This window comes from Pinus tabuliformis, chromosome 2_1 (assembly GCF_031772625.1).
Source record: "Pinus tabuliformis cultivar Carrire ecotype Pingquan chromosome 2_1, CPIR1, whole genome shotgun sequence".
Taxonomy (NCBI): domain Eukaryota; kingdom Viridiplantae; phylum Streptophyta; class Pinopsida; order Pinales; family Pinaceae; genus Pinus; species Pinus tabuliformis.
In genome coordinates, this window is record NC_142299.1 from 138,180,210 (window position 1) to 138,199,236 (window position 19,027).

General features: G+C 39.5%; 1 protein-coding gene across 1 annotated transcript; it reads left to right on the forward strand.

The window, feature by feature from the left end:
* The first annotated feature begins 17,524 nt into the window (after window positions 1-17,524).
* LOC149199152 (ricin B-like lectin R40G3) lies at window positions 17,525-18,620 on the forward strand. The gene is made up of 3 exons (XM_089402320.1): window positions 17,525-17,700; window positions 17,936-18,058; window positions 18,351-18,620. Exons 1-3 carry the CDS (start codon window positions 17,668-17,670, stop codon window positions 18,603-18,605), a joined length of 411 nt encoding a protein of 136 aa, XP_089258446.1. The 5' UTR covers window positions 17,525-17,667; the 3' UTR covers window positions 18,606-18,620.
* The last annotated feature ends 407 nt before the right edge of the window (window positions 18,621-19,027 follow it).

Consider the following 19,027-nt stretch of genomic DNA (forward strand, 5'->3'; position numbering starts at 1 on the left):
GGGCATGGAATGTAGCACAGGGTTCAAGGAATGATTGTGACTGGAAATCAGTCAGTGCATGGTGCTATGATAGTCTGGTATCTCTCAATTATAAACATGAATGAACAAAACAAGGATTAGGCTTTTTCTCACTAAGTAGTAAGAACAAGAGGTACAAATCTGCATAGGTTTTCTTTTTGAATGCATAAATAGATTTGGCTCCATGAAAAACCCCTAAAACACTGGAACTGTGCGGATTCATCAGCTGAAAGCTGCAATTCCAACAATTTCTAACTGGATTTAGGCAAAATTTGTTAATAAATATGACCAAATATAGTCTAGAACATTGAATGTTTATACTTTGAATCTATGACTCGAGACCATTGTATCATCCCCAAAAACAGACCACTATGCCTGCATGATTGACCTTCTTGGCCGTTCTGGGCACTTGGGTGAGGCCGAGAAAGGAGGCCATGAAGCTTTTGTATTGTGGGGACCTTCAAGTAGGGTATGTCACCTATGCCAGTCTCTTGCAGGGATGTGTTGACACAAAAGCCTTGGCAGAGGGTAAGTGGATCCATACCCATATGATAAAAAGTGGGTTAGAGCCAAATGTATTTGTAGAAAACAATCTCATCAACATGTATGCTAAATGTGGAAGTGTCAATGATGTGCACCAAGTGTTTAACAAAATGTATGAGCGGAATGCTATTACAGGATATGTTAAACAGGGTGCAATTGAGTTTGCTTTGCCAAATGTTTGATGAAATGCTTGAGAAGGTCTTGGTTTCTTGGAATTCAATCATTGTAGGATATGCAAACACTGGGGATGGGGAGAAGGCACTTGGTTATTTTGTCTGAATGTTGAGGGTAGGGATGAGGCCGGACCAGATCACTTTCACTAGTGCTCTTGGTGTTTGTGTTGGTATTGAAGATTTCATTGCCTTTTCTTTGTTCTAACACATCTCTTTTGCCACGGGTAGTGGAATGTGAGTGTAATGATTGCCTGCTATAAATTTCACATATATTATGGCAGCACCGAGAATCTTTGAGGACAGACTACTAGTAGAGTTGTGATGTAAACATACATTGTAGAAAGCCCTTTCATTCAAGTCTAGTCCTGCTTAGCAAATGGTCACCCTAAAAAAACATGGCCAACATTCATTGGATTGCATCTGTTCATGTTGTCAAAGGAATCTTTCCTTTAAGGAACGCCTTGTTCAAAGTGAATGAGGCAAGAAGCAACATCTTAAAGGAAATGCTTGCATCCCAAATTTTTTGCATCCTTTTGTGCTATTTATTTTTGTCATTATTGAGTGATTGATATTTTAGACCTCAAAAAAAGCATAAAAGAGGTTTTATATTTATATATATGTTGGATAACTTGCTAAGATTGAAATTTCGGTTTTGATGTCCTTGCATATTGTTTGACCAGATCAGTTCAAAATGGGCAAGCGAAGCAAATGGCAATATATCATGGATCTTGAGGTGCAAGACCTCAAAGGCAAAATGGCATTCTCTAGTAAAGACTTGGTTTGGACGGAAATAAATAGAAAAAACAATAGTATTGATCGAGTTGTTGTAATCCTATTACGATGAGTTGCTAACTTTATCAAAGGAGAGGAAGAAAATCCTATTGCTCCATGTAAATTCATACGAAAAACAAAAACAAAAAAAAACCAAAAGAAAGAGCTACTACTACATTGCAATATGATATGTGAGTATTTAAAATATATATTGTTTAGATCTTTTGAAACCACGGTTATCTTTCTTTGTATGTATTAACAATTTAAATTTTTGGTGTAGTTATCATTGTTCATTTGGCCCAGAAGACAAAAGAGGAAATCTTTCAGCTAAACGAAGGACCTCATTTGTGCAGAAGAGGGGTTGCCAATGCTACTTTATTATGAAAGTTATGCATGAAATTCCTGATAGAGCAATATTAACTTTCAATATGTATGAACATGAACATGGGAAAGGTTGGGCTTGTCATGGTCAATGTGACACTTCAGGTGAGACCAGGGCCTTGCATAGGCCAAAGCTTTCAAGGGACATTGTTGCATATGTAGAGAGTTGTTTCTTTTTGGGAGTGTCTATTGATGTAGTGTATAGAACCCACATTAAGAGACATGTTGACATCGATGTGGCAGCTCGAGATAGAGATTTCTTCTTATGCAGGAAAGATATTGTAAACATTTATAATAGGTTGGCGAAGGGAAATTATCAACTTCACAAAAATGATGAAACGAGTGTAAACATTTGGTATCAAAAGCATCGGGAAGATTTTTTCTTTTATCAAAAGCCCAATGGTGTGGAGGTCCCTTTTATAATAGGGATTCAAACAAAGTGGATGTTGGAGACAATGGTCAAGCTATCGCACAATAGCTTAATAGCCATGGATTCAACATTTAACACAAATAAATACGGGGTAAGTCAGATGCCAATGATTTATTGAATATATTTATTTAAGTTGTATACATTCAGAATGACTAATAACTTGTATTTGAATTTATGTAATGTTGAAAATGACAGTATCAGTTGTATACACTCATGGCATTTGATGAACAACAAAGCAGGGTGCCTGTTACATGGGTCGTGGCATCACGAAACACATCAGATGATATTGCAATATGGCTAGAGCAGCTCATGCGCAAGTGTTTCCAAGCCCATCCTGACTGGAAAGTCAATGCTTTCATGGTTGATGATGCACTGACTGAAATCAGTGCCTTGAGGTAACTTTAACATTGTCATGATATAACCAAACTTGCATTTCTTCTAAAAATACCACACTAAAATGCATTCAATATGGCAGAAGGATCACAGGTTGTGATGTGATCTTATGTGTTTGGCATGTACGGAGGGCTTGGTTGAAAAATGTCAATCGGTTGGCCACTAATTCCATAAAAGCCAAGGAGATGTTCAGTGAGTTAGGTTTCATCATGAAACACACTCTCAATTATGAAGTGGAAGATGAAATCAATCAATTTTTTATCAAGTTTGCATATGAAGAGAAATTCTTAGACTATTTCAACAAGAATTGGGTCACTGGAGATAAGATTCGTAAGTAAACATTTTTTTCGTATTATATGCATTTTTTTCTTTTATAAAGGTGATATAGTGAGACTGACATCATTCTATTTGCAATTAGGTATGTGGGTGAAAGGTTGTCGGGAGTTTCCTCATGCAAATCAGGAGACCAATAATGTTGTTGAGTCATACCATTGTTACCTAAAAACAACATTTCTATCTGATCGAAGGAAAAAATGTGCCCAGAGAATGGATTGGTTATTGCATATGCCACTAACAACAGTTGAACCTTGTTATCGGTTCAAGGAAATCTTAAAAGAAGAAGGATTTCTAAACAACTACAGGAGAAAAAAGTAGCTAGAATCATCAGCGGAACGAGCAAGAAAAATTATGGATATTGATTGTTGTCCTCATGAGAGCATAACCCATGCTTATTGGGTGGGAAGTCAGACAGATCGAGGTAAAAAATACCTTGTCACCTGGTATTGTAAGGATTTTATAACGGGAGTTCTAGGTAGAGGATCGGAGCTCTGGAGGCGATTTCAAAAAACTCCTCCCGCGCTCGCCTGGTTCTGCTACCCAGGCCCTGCCTGGCAGGGCTGCCGCCGGCCCGCTGCCCTTCTCTCTCCTGCGCGCTTCACCCTCGGGCCTCCTGCTCGGTCCTGCGCTGGGGCCCATTCCTCTGCTCCCGTCCCTTTTGAGCTGGCTTCTCAGTCTTGAATGGCTGGGAACGCCCCCCCTCCAGATCCAGAGAACCACGAAGAACTGTTCGCTTCATTGATCCCTGACAATGCTTCTACAAGAACTCGTCCCTCTGTCTCTAAGTTTGTCAAGAAACTGGATGAAATCCCTGAGGTTTCTCTCCCTCCATCCTTGCCAAGGAAATCAGCAATCACCCTCGCTGAAAGAGGTCTTGTAAGACAGTTCACTGGCCTTTGGCCTTCTCCAAGATCAATTCAAAAATGGGTGGAACGCAACTGGAACGCAATGACCCAAGGGAAAATAGCCATCAGATTCTGTGGAAGGGGCTATTACACATTTATCTTTGAAACAAAAGAGGACAGGAATCTCATATTCAGAAACGACCCTTACTTTATGGACTCAAGAGGCCTCTATCTGAACAGATGGACACCAGACTTCGATCCGGAAATGGACATCCCAAATGCAGTTCCGGTTTGGGTCCGCCTTCCACATCTGCCGCTCCATTGTTGGGGGGATGAATCAGTAAAGGCAATAGGGAACGCAGTCGGCAAATACATCGACAGATCTGAGCCAAGGGAGAACATGCATGCGTGCGCCAGGATTTGCGTAGAAGTAGATCTCGGGAAAGGCCTGCCGAAAGCCATCAAGATCAAGGTGGATCAATGGACGCACATCCAACAGCTGGACTACGAGCAACTACCCTTCAAATGCAAGGTATGTCACGAATATGGACATTTTGCAAATAGATGTAGCAAGTCAAAACTAAATGAACCCATCGAAAATGAAGAATCTCCGGACGGCCACTGGGAACAAGTAAAAAAGAAAAAATCCTCCCCTTATCAAGGGCCTAGCTCTAAGCCCTCCCCGGAAACCCCCCCGCCCTCCCCCTCCTCCCCCACTAGCTCAGCTCCCTCCTTTCCCTCCACCTCCAACCCCTTTGAATCCCTGGAAGTTGAAGATCCCTCTTCCCCTCCCCCTTCCCCCTGAGACAACTCATTAGCTGTCATCTCCTCGCCCTCGATCCCTCTATCCTCCCCTCCTCCAAAAATAGAGAGAATACTCACCAGAAATAAACTTAAAGAAACCAGTCTCCCCTCAAATCCCCCAAGAAAGGCAGGTATAAAGTCAAATAAAGAACTTAGAGATGAGGCAGCTGCGAAAGAGATGGCTACTGGAGCACAGCAACCAATGGACTCCTACCTAGACAGGCAAAAAGGAAGCGGGGAAAAAACAAAGGAGAGGAGCGGGACTCATCCAAAATCTGGTAAATGATGAATCTGGTCTCTTGGAACTGTAGGGGGATGGGCTCCTCCTCAAAAATAAATGCAGTCCGCGACTTAATAAATCAGGAGCAGCCAGACTTCGTCCTCATCCAGGAGACCAAAATCTCAGACCAAGATTTCCAAAAACAAGTCAAAAGATTCAAAAATTTTGAAGGTTACTCAATAGGTTCAGAAGGTGCCTCAGGAGGCATAGGAACACTCTGGAACAAGAATAAATGGGATCACATCAACCTCCAATCTTGCAATTGGTGGATAAGAACAGAACTCAAAAACAAAGTCTCTCAAGAAGTCTTCAACATATACAACATCTACGCTCCAAACCATTATCGGGATAAAGCAACCTGCTGGGACTCATTATCCTTAGATTTACAGTCCTCTCATGACAGGAGCATAATTCTGGGAGGAGACTTGAATTTAATAAGAAATGTGGATGAAAAGCTTGGAGGAAACTTCCATGCGGATCCTTCAAGAGAGGCGCTGGAGGCTATAATCCAGACCTATAACCTCATTGACATACCCCCCTTCAACGGGAAATATACATGGAGTAACAAAAGAACAGGCTGCCACAATATCAAAGAGAGGTTAGATAGATTTCTCGTGCAGGAAAGAATTGCAGCAAGCTCCTCTTCCATTAACAGCAAAATTATTCAAGCTTCGGCATCTGATCACAAACCGGTGGTGATGAATATGGAAAAAGGGAGAAACTTGGGGCCTCTCCCCTTCAAATACAATAAAATCTGGGATTTTAAAGAAGATTTTCATTCCCTCATACAAAAACAGTGGGCCAAGGAAGTATTGGGATCGCCTCATTACATCTGGGAATCTAAACTAAAATCCCTAAGAGCAGTCACTAAATAGTGGGCTAAGGAAAACGCAGCAATGGAGAAGAGGAAAAAAGCAGATCTCTATACGTCGATGGAGCAGTGGAATAAAGAAAAGGAGAACAGCCAACTCACAAATGAAGATATAATCCATGAAAATGAAATGTACAGGGAGCTATATAGACAAAATAGAGCTGAGGAAGAGGAACAAAGGCAGAAATCGAGGTGCCTGTGGTTGAGGGCTGGAGACAAAAATACCTCTTTCTTCCATAACAACATAAAGCTCAGGCACGCCAGAAATCAGATAGATAAAATAGAGGCAGAAGGGAAAGAGTTCAGTAACCAAGAAGAAATTAAAGAGGCAGCTTTCAATCATTTTAAATCTCTTCTTACAGCAGTCCCTCAGCAGTCGGACAGCTCTGACTTTCTCAACGCTGTAGAGAGTAAAATCTCAGATTCTCAAAATGGAGATCTGGATCAGGATGTCACAGAAGAGGAAATCAGATCGGCAACTTTTAGTATGCAACAGGATAAGGCCCCAGGCCCTGATGGATTCACGGTGGCCTTCTACCGAAATCATTGGGACACAATCAAAAAAGACTTTGTGCGGATGGTTAAAAATGTCTTTAAAAATCACAAGATGGGAGAAAACACCAAATCCTCACACCTTGCTCTCATCCCTAAGGACGTTAACCCTCGTTCCTTTGACCACTTCCGGCCAATTTCCCTTTGTAACGTCTCTTACAAGATCATCACCAAAATTCTTGCCAATAGGCTCAAAAAGCTCCTCCCTCATTTAATCTCAGAGAACCAAGGGGGATTTGTTCCCCACAGGCAAATCACAGATAATGTCATACTCATTCAAGAGGCAATCCACAGCAGCATCAGCAGGAAGGAACGAGGCATGATAATCAAACTCGACATGGCAAACGCATTTGATAGAGTCGACCACCACTTCCTAACAGCAGTCCTCCAAAAATTCGGGATCTCAAAAAACTTTACAAGCATCATCTCTGGATGCATCTCTAATCCTTGGACTGCTCCTCTGATTAATGGCCGCCCAAGCAGGTATTTTAGAAGCACCAGGGGATTGAGGCAAGGTTGCCCTCTCTCTCCCTTCTTATACATCATTATGGCGGAAACTTTGAGCATTCACTTAGAAAATCTCCGCAAGCAAAAACAGATCACTGGAATTGGTATAGAAAGAGGGACTAAAGAGATCAATCATTCGCTCTTTGCGGATGACACCCTTCTCATTGGGGGAGCCTCAAGCCTAATGGCAAAAAGATTCAAGAAAGTCTTGGACGCCTTCCTAGCAGCCTCAGGAGGGATGCTGAATAATAAAAAATGCAAGATCTATACCTGGAATGTCTCTGACCAAATCAGGCAAAGAATCTCCTTGATTCTGGACATTCCAGTGCAAAGGAATTGGAGTTACTTCTCTTATCTAGGTCTGCCTTTAGCCAAAGAAATAGTCAAGGCTGAGATTTGGGCCAAACATATAGAAAAGATGAGAGGCCTCCTTCAAAGTTGGGGAGTTTCTTGGCTAAATCTGGCTGGTAGAACGACCCTTATAAAGGCTATCCTATCTGCTCTCCCCATCTACCAGTATGCGGTCACATTGGCTCCCGCTAGTATACATAAGCACATGGAACTATTAATGAGAAGCTTCCTCTGGCAGGGGGGAAAGCAAGAGTCTAAAAAATTTAGCCTTGTCAAATGGGATCAAGTCATTCTTCCCTATGATAAGGGTGGACTAGCCATTAAAATCCCGAGCCTCTCCAACCGTGCTATGGGCTTTAAACTGATCTGGAGAATTCTCAACGACAAAGGCTCTTGGTGGGTGGAGGTTTTGAAAAGGAAATACCTTAATTGACCAAATTCTAATATCCTTTCTGAAACAATAGCTGAAAGATCTTGCACCCCTGTTTGGAGGCTCATTAAAAAAGTCCTCCCACAATTCAGAGAGAACATTTCCAAAGTGCCTGGAAATGGCAAGGAGGTCAATATTTGGACTGATAGAATCATGGGCGCCAAACCAAGAAACCTCCTCCAAAATCTCAGGCCTCTGCAAATCTGGATGGAAGCTAAAAAATTAATCTCCTTGTACGATATTTCAATATGGGACCAAAACATCTGGCAGGGCTGGAAGGACCTTCAAATTCCCAATGAACTCAGAGATCTATGGCTCAATCTTAAGGTCTCCCTCACAGGTGCCGCTCCCACCAAAATAGGGGTTGAAGATAGGTATATCTGGGAGCCAAGCGGGGGGAAATTCACTGTCAAAGAGGGCTACAAATTTCTCCAGGCATCTACTTCAACAGCCAAATGGAACCTCTTCACAACTGTATGGAAATCAGAGTGCATACCAAAGGTCAAACATTTCAATTGGACTCTCCTCAAAGGAAAGGTGCTCACAGCTGAAAACCTAAGGAAAAGAGGGATCTTGGGGCCCTCAATATGTTGCTTCTGTCGCGCTGAGGAGGAGAGTAGTCATCATCTTTTCTTCCACTGCCCCCTCGCCCAAAGTTGCTGGACTCAGATTGTCAGACCAATGGAAATTGAAGAGACTTTTGATCAGCTATCCTCTCTCCAAAAAAACTGGGTAAAATGTTACCCTTTTCCTAAGAAAGGTAAAAACAACATCATCCGTTTGTGGAAATGCATCCCAGCTACTCTTAGTTGGCAAATCTGGCTAGCTAGGAATAACTGTATTTTCAATAACAAGAAGCCCAATCCTGCCCGTATACTGGCAAAAACTACAGCGCTCATATCTGAAACAATAAGTGCAAACTTGGTCGCTCCTCCAGATCAATCAAGCTGGCACAAAGAAGAGATGGAATGGTACAACAAATTCTGCATCAACTACAACAACAACCAACTAGCTCACCCCAAAGCATGCACGAGAAGAATACACTGGAAGCTCAGAGGCACAAAGGAAGAAGTAAGTCAATGGATCCTAGACCAGAATCGCCCCACTTTGCATTTCGACGGTGCCTCCAAAAATAACCCGGGGGAAGCTGGAGCAGGGGGCATCATAAAGGACAGTCAAGGTAAAATTCTTGTAAGCTATGAATGGGGATTGGGCCAAATGTCCAACAATATGGCAGAAGCCTACAACCTCTATTTAGGCACCACCATCCTGAACCGGCTGAGAATTAGGAATCCAATCATATTAGGAGACTCGGCCATCGTTATTGTAGCTATGGTGTCAGGGACAGAATTTAAAAAAGAGGCCCTCAATAATGTAAAGCTCAGGATTGCGGATAACATCAAAGAAATGGGGGACACAATCTTCAAACATGTCCTAAGAGACAACAACACAGAAGCGGATCACTATGCCACTAAGGCATCCAACAGACAGATCGGTCAAGTGAGGGAAAATGACTCCATATATGAAAAATCAATCCCGTAGTTGGCTTAGCTGCCTCTCAAACTCTCAGACCAGTCATATCAGTATATTCCCGACCTCTTGTCTAATCATTCCCCTCATTTCCTCTTGTGCTCTCTGGCCAAAATCAGTCAAGTCGCACGCAGCCTGTCATGTCTTGAACTACGATCCTTCCTTCTCCGTGTTTTCCACTCATTCTCTCTGGACCGATCACAGGATCTCGATCTCCCAGTTTTCTCGTGACTCTCTCACGCAGAATTTAGGTAGGAGTCTTTTCAAAATCTCCATAGACTGCTACAAATATTTCAAGTCTGAATCCAAGCCTGGCCAGATCATCGAGTCTACGTCGCCCTCTCTGCTAGCTCACCCTTCCACTCCGCTTTATATATCCATTAACCCCTCTATCTATGAGCACATCAGAAACTCGTTCTTATACTCGCAGGAGAGTAAAGGTCCTATATTTGGCAATCAGCTCAAGAAGTTCTGCAGCAAGCGAGGCAGCCAACAGCTCAACACAGTCGTGAGATCGCCTTCTAAAGCTTCCAGGGGTGTCTTTAGCAATCTACAAGCTTGGAAGTTCGTCATCTGCTCGGTTGTTCCTCATCTGCACGATTGTTTGGTAAATCTCAGAGCCCGGTCTTTCCTTTTATGCGCGGTTTCTTCCCTGGTCTGTTCCCTCTTCTTGGCATTCCCCTCATTTTCTTCTGGTCTCCCTCTCCTTCTTTTCTTCCCCAGTCCCTTTCCCCTGTTCCTGCACTGCATCCCCTTCTCCTATAGCTCCCCAGATATGGCTGAGATTCTGGAAAACAGAGAGCCTGTTGAGAATCCGGAAAACAGAGAGCAACCCGAGAATCCTCTGGACAGAGTGATCGCAAACAGCAGCTGCACGTTATGTAAAGCACATTGCTTTATGATAGCAAGGTTCGTCAAACATTTCAATGAGCTCAAAGAGGACTTTCAGGCAGATAGCAGATCAAAGAGAAAGAAGTTGGAAAAACAAAAAGCAGAGATAGAAAGCCTAAAGGAAAAATGTAACCACATGGAGGAGGCAATCGCCCATATCAAATCTATCACTCAGAGTATGCAAGCTGAGACCTCAACCAGAGCTAGTGTTAAGAAAGAACCTCAGATTGATGACTCTGTCAATCAGCTTTAGCAATCTGCCTAATGACTAGTAAATTTTGTCTTCTCGCAGGTCTGTTTGTAAGGCTATACAGCCGTTTTCTTTTTCAATCTGTTCTACTCAAGTTTTCCTATAAGAAGTCAGGGTCTGCGAACCCTTTTTGGACTTCTCCTTATCTATTTCTCCCTACATATGTAACAGGACTCGGCTCCTAGCAGTTTTTATAATATATAAGTACCCGATCATGTTAAAAAAAAAGGATTTTATAACGTGTGAATGTCCATGGTCTATCCGTGGAAACATTTACAAGCATGCCATAAAGGTTAATTGGTTGTATTTCCACTCGGATAATTCAAATCCATTGCTTCATCAGTAAGAGGATAACATATGCAATGACCCACCTGAGATCAATATAGAGCCTCAAAACCATGATGCAGATGTTGATGCTACTCTTATGGCCACAAATGTTGTTGATGCAGATGCTGAGGCACTTCATTTGGCAAGGGAGGAGTTGTTTTGCTATACACATCTCATTTTAGATAACCCTCCTACTACTTTGGCGAAGACAATCCAGTTGACTGGTATGCTTAAAAAATTATTGGATTAAGCCAATAATTTGCACGTTACTGATTTTGACTTCACACTTGGATTGGGTTCTCTTGATCCATCTTTGAAGAGGAAAAAGAGTTTCCTTAGCCCCACAAAGAAAAGAAGAAGCAGCAGAAAAAAAATGGTTTGGACATTGATTTAAATGTTGATCCATCAGAATATGAACCATTTGATTTTCGATACCTCAATAAGCGAAGACGTCATCGATCAAATAATGTCGTGTCTATGGTTCCAGGTTAGTTTCATGTGTTGAATAGAGTCATGGTTTTAGATTTAAGTATTTAATCATCACTATTCTTTAACATGTGGTACGTTTATTTTTACAGTAATGCAACAATCCCCAACCATGGCGATAACCCAAGACCAAAGGGAGATGCAAGATCATCCAACCTTACCTGCCATGTCAGGTATATTTGACACTCTTTCATTGTGTGTGCACATATACCTTGATGCTCTAGAAATTTTCTTTGCGATAACATTTGACAGTTTTCTAGGTAACTATAGAATATGTGGAGAAGCATCATCTTCTACCATGACCGATCATCTATGGAAGGACTTAAACTCTAGTAGGAATCAATGAGGTATGCACAAAGAATAGATAAGCTAGGTTATCATGGTGTCGTCAGGTGGCCCTTTCTCATATGATAAATATATTTATATTTTCCCATTGTTATGTTGTTATGAAAATACCTTTTTCATAATCTGTTTATGGTCACTGAAAAATTTTCTCGCTATCAAATAGAATCTCTTTACTTATTTATGTTCATGCAACATGTTTGATTTTTATACTTAAACATGTAGTTACTATGTTCTCATAGCTATGTTCATGGTTCGATGTTTATTAGATTTATAAGATCTTTATATTTTACATCTTTATAAAGTTATGGTTAGATGGTCAAAGGCCAACGAGGTTTGAACCTTATCATTGCGTTTTTTGTTGTTGGATTTTTGATTCCTTGCCTCTAGTCAAAGATCTTGTTGGATTTTCATGACTTCATCAAGCTGATTTTGCCTTCATGGAATAGTATATGGTATCGTAGTAGATTGTTGTGTTATTTTAAACATGCCCTCTTCATGATTTGTTGATTTTCACTGAACGATGTTCTGTCCTTTTATGCTTGTGATAAAGTGTTAATTGTCTTGTAGACTACTCTTTATTTGTGATCCTGAATTTTGCAGGCATAGGAACTCCTTCTAGAAAGGGCAAAGACAAATGGAAACATGCATTATGCAAGAGAGCTAAGAGATGACTAAATAGCAAAAGCCCTGAAGCTGCTTGAATGCTCTTTGAAGAGACAAATGGAATCAGGGTAGGATGCAAGAAACAAGTAGATTCAAGCAGTGTATCAATTAAAATACATGAAATAGATATCGTTAGTAACCCAAAAGATAAGCATGTTCCATGTTTTCAGTGAAATTAAAATGATATTGAAGGGTAGCTTGAAAGAGACCTTAGATGAAGGAAATCAAAGCAACAACATTTTGTAGCAAAGGATTACTCTATTAGAGTACACATAGCTAGTAATATTGATTACAGAGTCTGAGTTGGTTAGAGCATTGCATCAGCCTCTGAAACAGCAATGGTCAAAACCTGCACACAAGTAAAATATATATAAATCCACTCTTCACTTCACTACTTTGTGAATTGTGACAAAGCAGAATGTTACATCATCTAGAGCTTAAGACTCTTTAGATACTGTTAAGTTGAGCTTCTCAAAACTTGACAGGGACGTTTCATCAAGTGCATGGGCTAGATTATGCATATCTTTGATGCCAGAACTGTATGTTGTCTTCAATTTCCCCACTCTCTCTGTTAGTCCTTCTATAACCTTCGGCAGTATGTTATAAAATGAAATTGTAAATGAGGACTGCCTATATTAACAAGGAAATGGAACCAAAACCAAAAGTCAAATTCTTGTTTACAGTCTTGTGTTAACGGCTTTTTAATAGAAACAAAAAGCTGCAATTTTTCTTCCATACTTCTTAGCTGTCGTTGCTGTTGTGAGACTGAATTCGAAACCGATCTATGTAGTATATGTATTTTCAAAGCCTGGAGTATCCTCAAAAGGAAATGGCCATAATAATCAGAAATAACAAAGTCCCATGGGATGGCCATGCATTTATGAAACATATAGACGGAATTATTAGTTTTCAGTTATCGATTTTCACCATGCATTTATAAAGCATATGGATTTTAACCATGCATTTATGAAGCATATAGGTGGATTTATTATTTTTGAAGCTATGGGTTTGGCATTATGGATAGATTCATTACCTTACATCAAACAACTTTGAGAGGTTTTATTCTTTTAAATTTATGAAAAGTTGACATTACCTTATCTTAAAGATTGCACCCTGGATGTGGTCACTTTTTTCCTTTCATGGTATTAGCATTATGTAAGGGTAACACAGGAAATCTCTCAACCAAAAAGAAATGGCATCGGAATTTTTTTTGGGTAAGAATTTGGCGATTATTTTTTTCAGAAAAACTGATCATATAGGTGTTTGAATGGTTTTTTTTATGGTGGAAATGGATTCAAAACCATAAAAAACCACCTGGATACCCAAAATCCTAAAGTTTGACAGCTATAACCCAGCTATCCCAAAATTTCTGCTGGATTTTGACAAAAATCATGACTACTCTAAAAGAAACAGGTTGATTATGGAAAACCAGTGAAAAGACTTTTTACAAACAAATATATTTATAAAGAAAAGGCAAGTGCACACACAACCACAAACCTAAAACAAGAAGGTATGTAGTAGATGGCCAAGAACCAAGCACATCAACAACCATTCAAAACACTCATATTCAGTAGTCATATAAACATCTCCTAAAACTTTCATCGTGTAAGTCTCCAAAATCTAAAGATTTCTTCTAAACCACATTTGAGAATGTTCTTGAAAAAAAGAAAATTGTTGGTCAAGAAACTTTACATACTAGAGTGAACCATGAAAGCAATAACACTCACTTCAACTATTCCAATTGTTACATTTATTTTTTTAAGGTTAGCAGAACATTACATATTACATATGTTCACATTGTTCAGCCAAAAAAGATTTAGAAACAAAATCCTCCTTCACAATCATTGACTGAACAAAAAAGATTTAGAAACATTGGTGGGAAATTTCCCCTTCCAAAATATTGTCTGAGATAATTTAATTAGGCCAAAATTACATAAATGCAAAAACATTTATATTAATAAATTTCCATACTATGCATGAAATATTTTGACTCTTATGAATTGTAACCTTTTAGTTCGGTTAACATACATGTTCAAAGAAATATTCTAGCAAGATTGTGCAATCACATTCCTCAATCTATTCACTAAAAAAAATGGAGGGTAAAACCTAAACATAGATTTACTGATAAGAAGTAAAACCTAAACAACAAAATTCATGACCTTGCTGATAATGGTATGATGGCTGTGTGTGAGAATACCTAATCCAGAATCCAGACATAAAATATGTACTGTTTAGCAAAAGTGGGCACATATCAATTAAGCTAGTCCAACTCAATATATGTTTGATAAGATAGAAATTTTATATCAATTACACAAACGATCAAATCAGGTCAATGGGACCCAAAGGTACATCAAGCTACAATGACCATGTGGGAGCGATTAGGCATCTCCTAGAAGGGTAAATTACAAAGGTGAGTTGGACACCCCGAATTTCTATGTCATCCATCTCCTCTATGACTAATTAAATACTGTACAAAACAAAATCCTGTTGAATAACAGAGTTATTTACATTTATCTTGATTCTTGTCTGCCAAAGAATATTTGTACAAGTAAAAGCCAGGCCCCTGCATGAATTGGTGGAAAACTGGCAGCTGCTTCACTAGTGTGCTGAAGTCACTGAATTGCCAGTCTCGGACAAGAGAATTGTTTGAGCAGTTCTTGAAGAGTCCCAACTGTGAAGGATTCTAATAAGAGAACAAACTTTCTTTTTTGCTTTAGGAGTACCAGACGTGAGAAGATTATACAGAGAAGGCATTAATGATGGCAATCTCAACAAACTATTTACAATTTTGTCACTTCAATTGCAACACAATGATATCAAAATAGAGATAAATTGTCCTTGCATTTAGCTGAAGATGAACCCAATCTTAAATGGTTGACTATTAGAGGGATTGCAGAGGTTTCGCTAACTGCAAGTAATCCTCTTAGCTCTCTTACAAGAACAACCAGAACACCAACTGCATATTTTCTAGTTTTTATCTAAGAATCCCTTTGTAGAGGAAAAACTAGTGCAAGATTTGGAGGAAGTGGAGTGGTCACATGGGAGATTTAGCATAGTAGACCATCATGATGGATGTGATTTCTTGGAGAAATATTGACATTTCCTTACTTATGACACACTAAGCATGAGCAAGATTTGCTTTGATTTAAAAAGACTAGGTCCTTACCATCATGATAAATCCACAAGCACAAGATCTGAAATACAAAGAAGTCAAGCCAAAATAGAGTTGTGATCTGGGAAAACTAGTGGGATGAAATCCAAGGTGGGGATGGGAAGAGTGATTGGGTGATTGAGAAATAAGTGTTATTAAGAATAAATTGCTTATAAGCATAGTAAAGAAACCTTTCATCATTGATGAACAACCAACGAACAAATCACAGCATGTCAATATCTCTTCAGAAACAAAGATTTGAGAAGGTGTTTGGAAGGATCAAATAACATCATAATGTATTGATGATAATCACAAAACCATGAACCAGTTACTTTTCTCAAAATACATTTGTCCATGTACATGGAATATATTACATTTGTTCATAAATTTGTCTCCCATACAAAAAACCGTAATCATTGCATGTTGGGGAAAAATAAAACATTAATAGGTTCTTCTTTAGTAAAAGAACCATGCTATGATAATCCCCAGAAAAATGATAACAACAACTCGTTTGCACAATGGGGATTTATATTGATGGTGATCAATGATTTATGTTGCAGTGGATGGTGATCCTATGTCATATTTGACATCTACATATGTGCTTAAAAATGCTCTGGACATTATATCAGTGGACATCTTTTCAGTATCTGCAGAGCGATTGATGGTAAAATGTTGAAATTGACAACTCCAATTTATTGCTTCCTTATGAAGAGGTTTTAAATTGTCCTTCCGAACCCGATAGATGCCTTTCATCTGATTACATATCAACTCCGAGTTGGTGAAGAATTCAATATCATTGACATCATGTTGACAAGGGCAATGTAATATGCCTCATTGTTTGTCGTCATTCTAGGCATTTCTCTCTTTCTATGAAATAAATGATTTGTTGCCATATTGTAAAGGACGAATTTAATAACTGCACAACCTGGATTTGGAAAGCAGGACACTTCAATGCATAAACGCCACTTTTGCACCATTTTTTACACTTCAAAAACCTGAAAAATAAATAACAATAAATTCATGTTAAACCAGTAGACAATTATCTATTTCCTAATACTCAACATGTTTTTCAATCATATATAATTAAAAAAAGCAGATAATTTGTGTTCATTTACACTGGAACACTTTCAATACTGGCAACTATTCTGCAAAAAACACATTTTGCAATCTCCACTTTATATAGATGAAATGCTCATTATAGGACCCAAATACATCTATGAGTTTTAAAATAAATGATATTGAATTAGGCTTCTCTGGTTTTTGAATGCCATATGCAAACTCTAAAAATATTTATCCTTACCGACTGTCCATACACCAAAAACCACATAACCCTAGACTAACAGAGCATTGTCTAAGCAAAACATGATTCATGTATATGCCTTATGTGTGACAGAAATTCCATTTGTCATATAACATCACAAGAAATTTATTCAGCCACTCTACATGAACAATTCCTTCACACTACACTTGTTAAAGGTTGAACTTCATCAACAACATTTGGAACAACTTTTCTATTACAATTGGGGGATAGGGTAGACTCTGAAGCTATCTTTGGGTTGAAGTAATAGCACTCCACCACTCTCCTACCAATATTATGGGTAGTTTTGTGCTGTGCCTTGTGGATCATTGATGTCTGGGTGTCATGCTTTGTGGATTATCTTTGGATTTGATGTGATAGCATCTTCCTTAGTTTTGATACTAACATTGCACGCAGTTTTTGTGTAATGCCTTGTAGAGCATCTTTGAAATTAGCTCTGGCTTTGGCTTTTGCATTGCAAGCAATTACTGTTGTAATGCCTTATAGAGCATCTTTGAAATTGGCTTTGGCTTTTGGTTGTCATCTATGTGATGTTGCAAGCTATTTTCAAACTCATGTAAATTTTGATGTTGCAATGCATGCTGATGGAAATGTCATGAAAATGCTTGTGGGGAATAAGTCTGATTTAGCTCATATAAGGGAAGTTCCTGTGGAAGATGGGAAGAAGCTTGCCGAATCAGAGGGGTTGTTCTTCATTGATGCCTCGGCTCTGGATAATACAAATGTATTGTCTGCATTCCAAATTGTGGTCAAGGAGATTTACACTAATGTGAGCAAGAAAACGCTGAATTCGGATTCCTATAAGTCTCAATTGTCCGAGATTTGAGGTGGCTATGAATGTTGTGTGTGCAAGTCTAAGAGAATGCATAACCCATTTGGACACCACCACCCTGAGCACTAGCAGCCATATCAGGCTCCTCATGGGAGTCAGTATCCACAACCTATTCAAGGAGAGATTGTGAAGATATACTGTGAAGCCAATCCTGATTTCTTCTTGGCTGGTAGAAATGGCAGTGTTGTCATGGCTCCGGCAAATGAATCAGACCCAAGCCAGGTTGGTGACATCACTTTTTCTCTCTTTGAACAAGACCCAAATCAGTTTGGTGAGAGAGATTAGATTTTTATATGTATGTATGTGTGAATCAGACCCAAATCTGGCTAATGGTAGAGATTAAATTTTTCTCTCTGTTTTTGTAAACAACCCAAACACAAACAAGGTTTGTGACAGAGATTAGTATTTGTTGTGCGTATGTGAAATGATTGGTCGATTATATGCTTTTGATCCGCAGCAATGGATCATGGATACTTCATGGAGTGTGAAGGCCAAGGACGATGAAGGATTTCCTGCATTTGCCCTTGTAAACAAAGCTACAGGCCAGGCATTGAGGCATGGACGTGCAGAGAAGGATAAGGTCAGTTTTGTCATAAGGGTTACTATCACGAGTTTATGCAAGTCTATTCTGACATAGATAATAGTGATTTCAATGGGATTGTTGAGAAGGGCCTAGGCATGGATTTATGATATAGAGAATAGTGCTCTCTACGAGGGGGCTTCTGCAGGGCTTAGTGATATAGAGATCAGTGCTTTCGATAGGTCTACTATGAGGGGCTTATGAAGGGATTTAAGGATCTAGCAGAATATGTTACCTTATGAAGGGATTGGGTGATCAATAGGGTTTTTATGCATATGCTTTTGATCTGCAGGTCACCTTGGGTCCTTACCACCCAGATGATTTGAATGAGGCTGTGCTTTTCACCCAAAGTGCTGATGTGGGTAAGGGTTACCAGTGTATCCGACCTGTCCACAACACCCATCTTAATCTAGATGCTAGCGCTGGAGATGATAAGCATCATGTAGCCCTGCGTGAGGGAGCAGAGATTGTTCTGTGTAAGTGGAACAAGAAGGAGAGTCAGAAGTGGAAGATCAGCCCAATATGTAAGTTATATGATCCATACTAATATGCTGACAAAACTATTACTATATTATTTTATCTGATTTGGGAAACTGTCAAGGATTAAAAAGAAATGTTGGGAAGGAGTTCTATTATGGGTGGTGTCTAGCAAGTAGTATGTATGGATGCACGCCTGTTATGTGGTGCTGTGTACAATTTGGGATTCTTGATAACTGAAGCCATGACAGTTCTAAAATGGCTTTTGAATTTGTGAGTGCCGATTTTTAATTCAGGGTTTCACTGCAATGCTATAAACCACCTTAACTCAGGGTTTCGGAATGCCAGGGTCTTGGGCATTATGGGCTGCAACAGAGCTGTTTACAACGGTGATCCCCTAATCCATAGTTTTTGTTGAATGTTGTTGAACAGATATACTTGGCAGATTATAATCATGACAAGGCAGAGCAATGTGTTATGTGGACGTTAAGT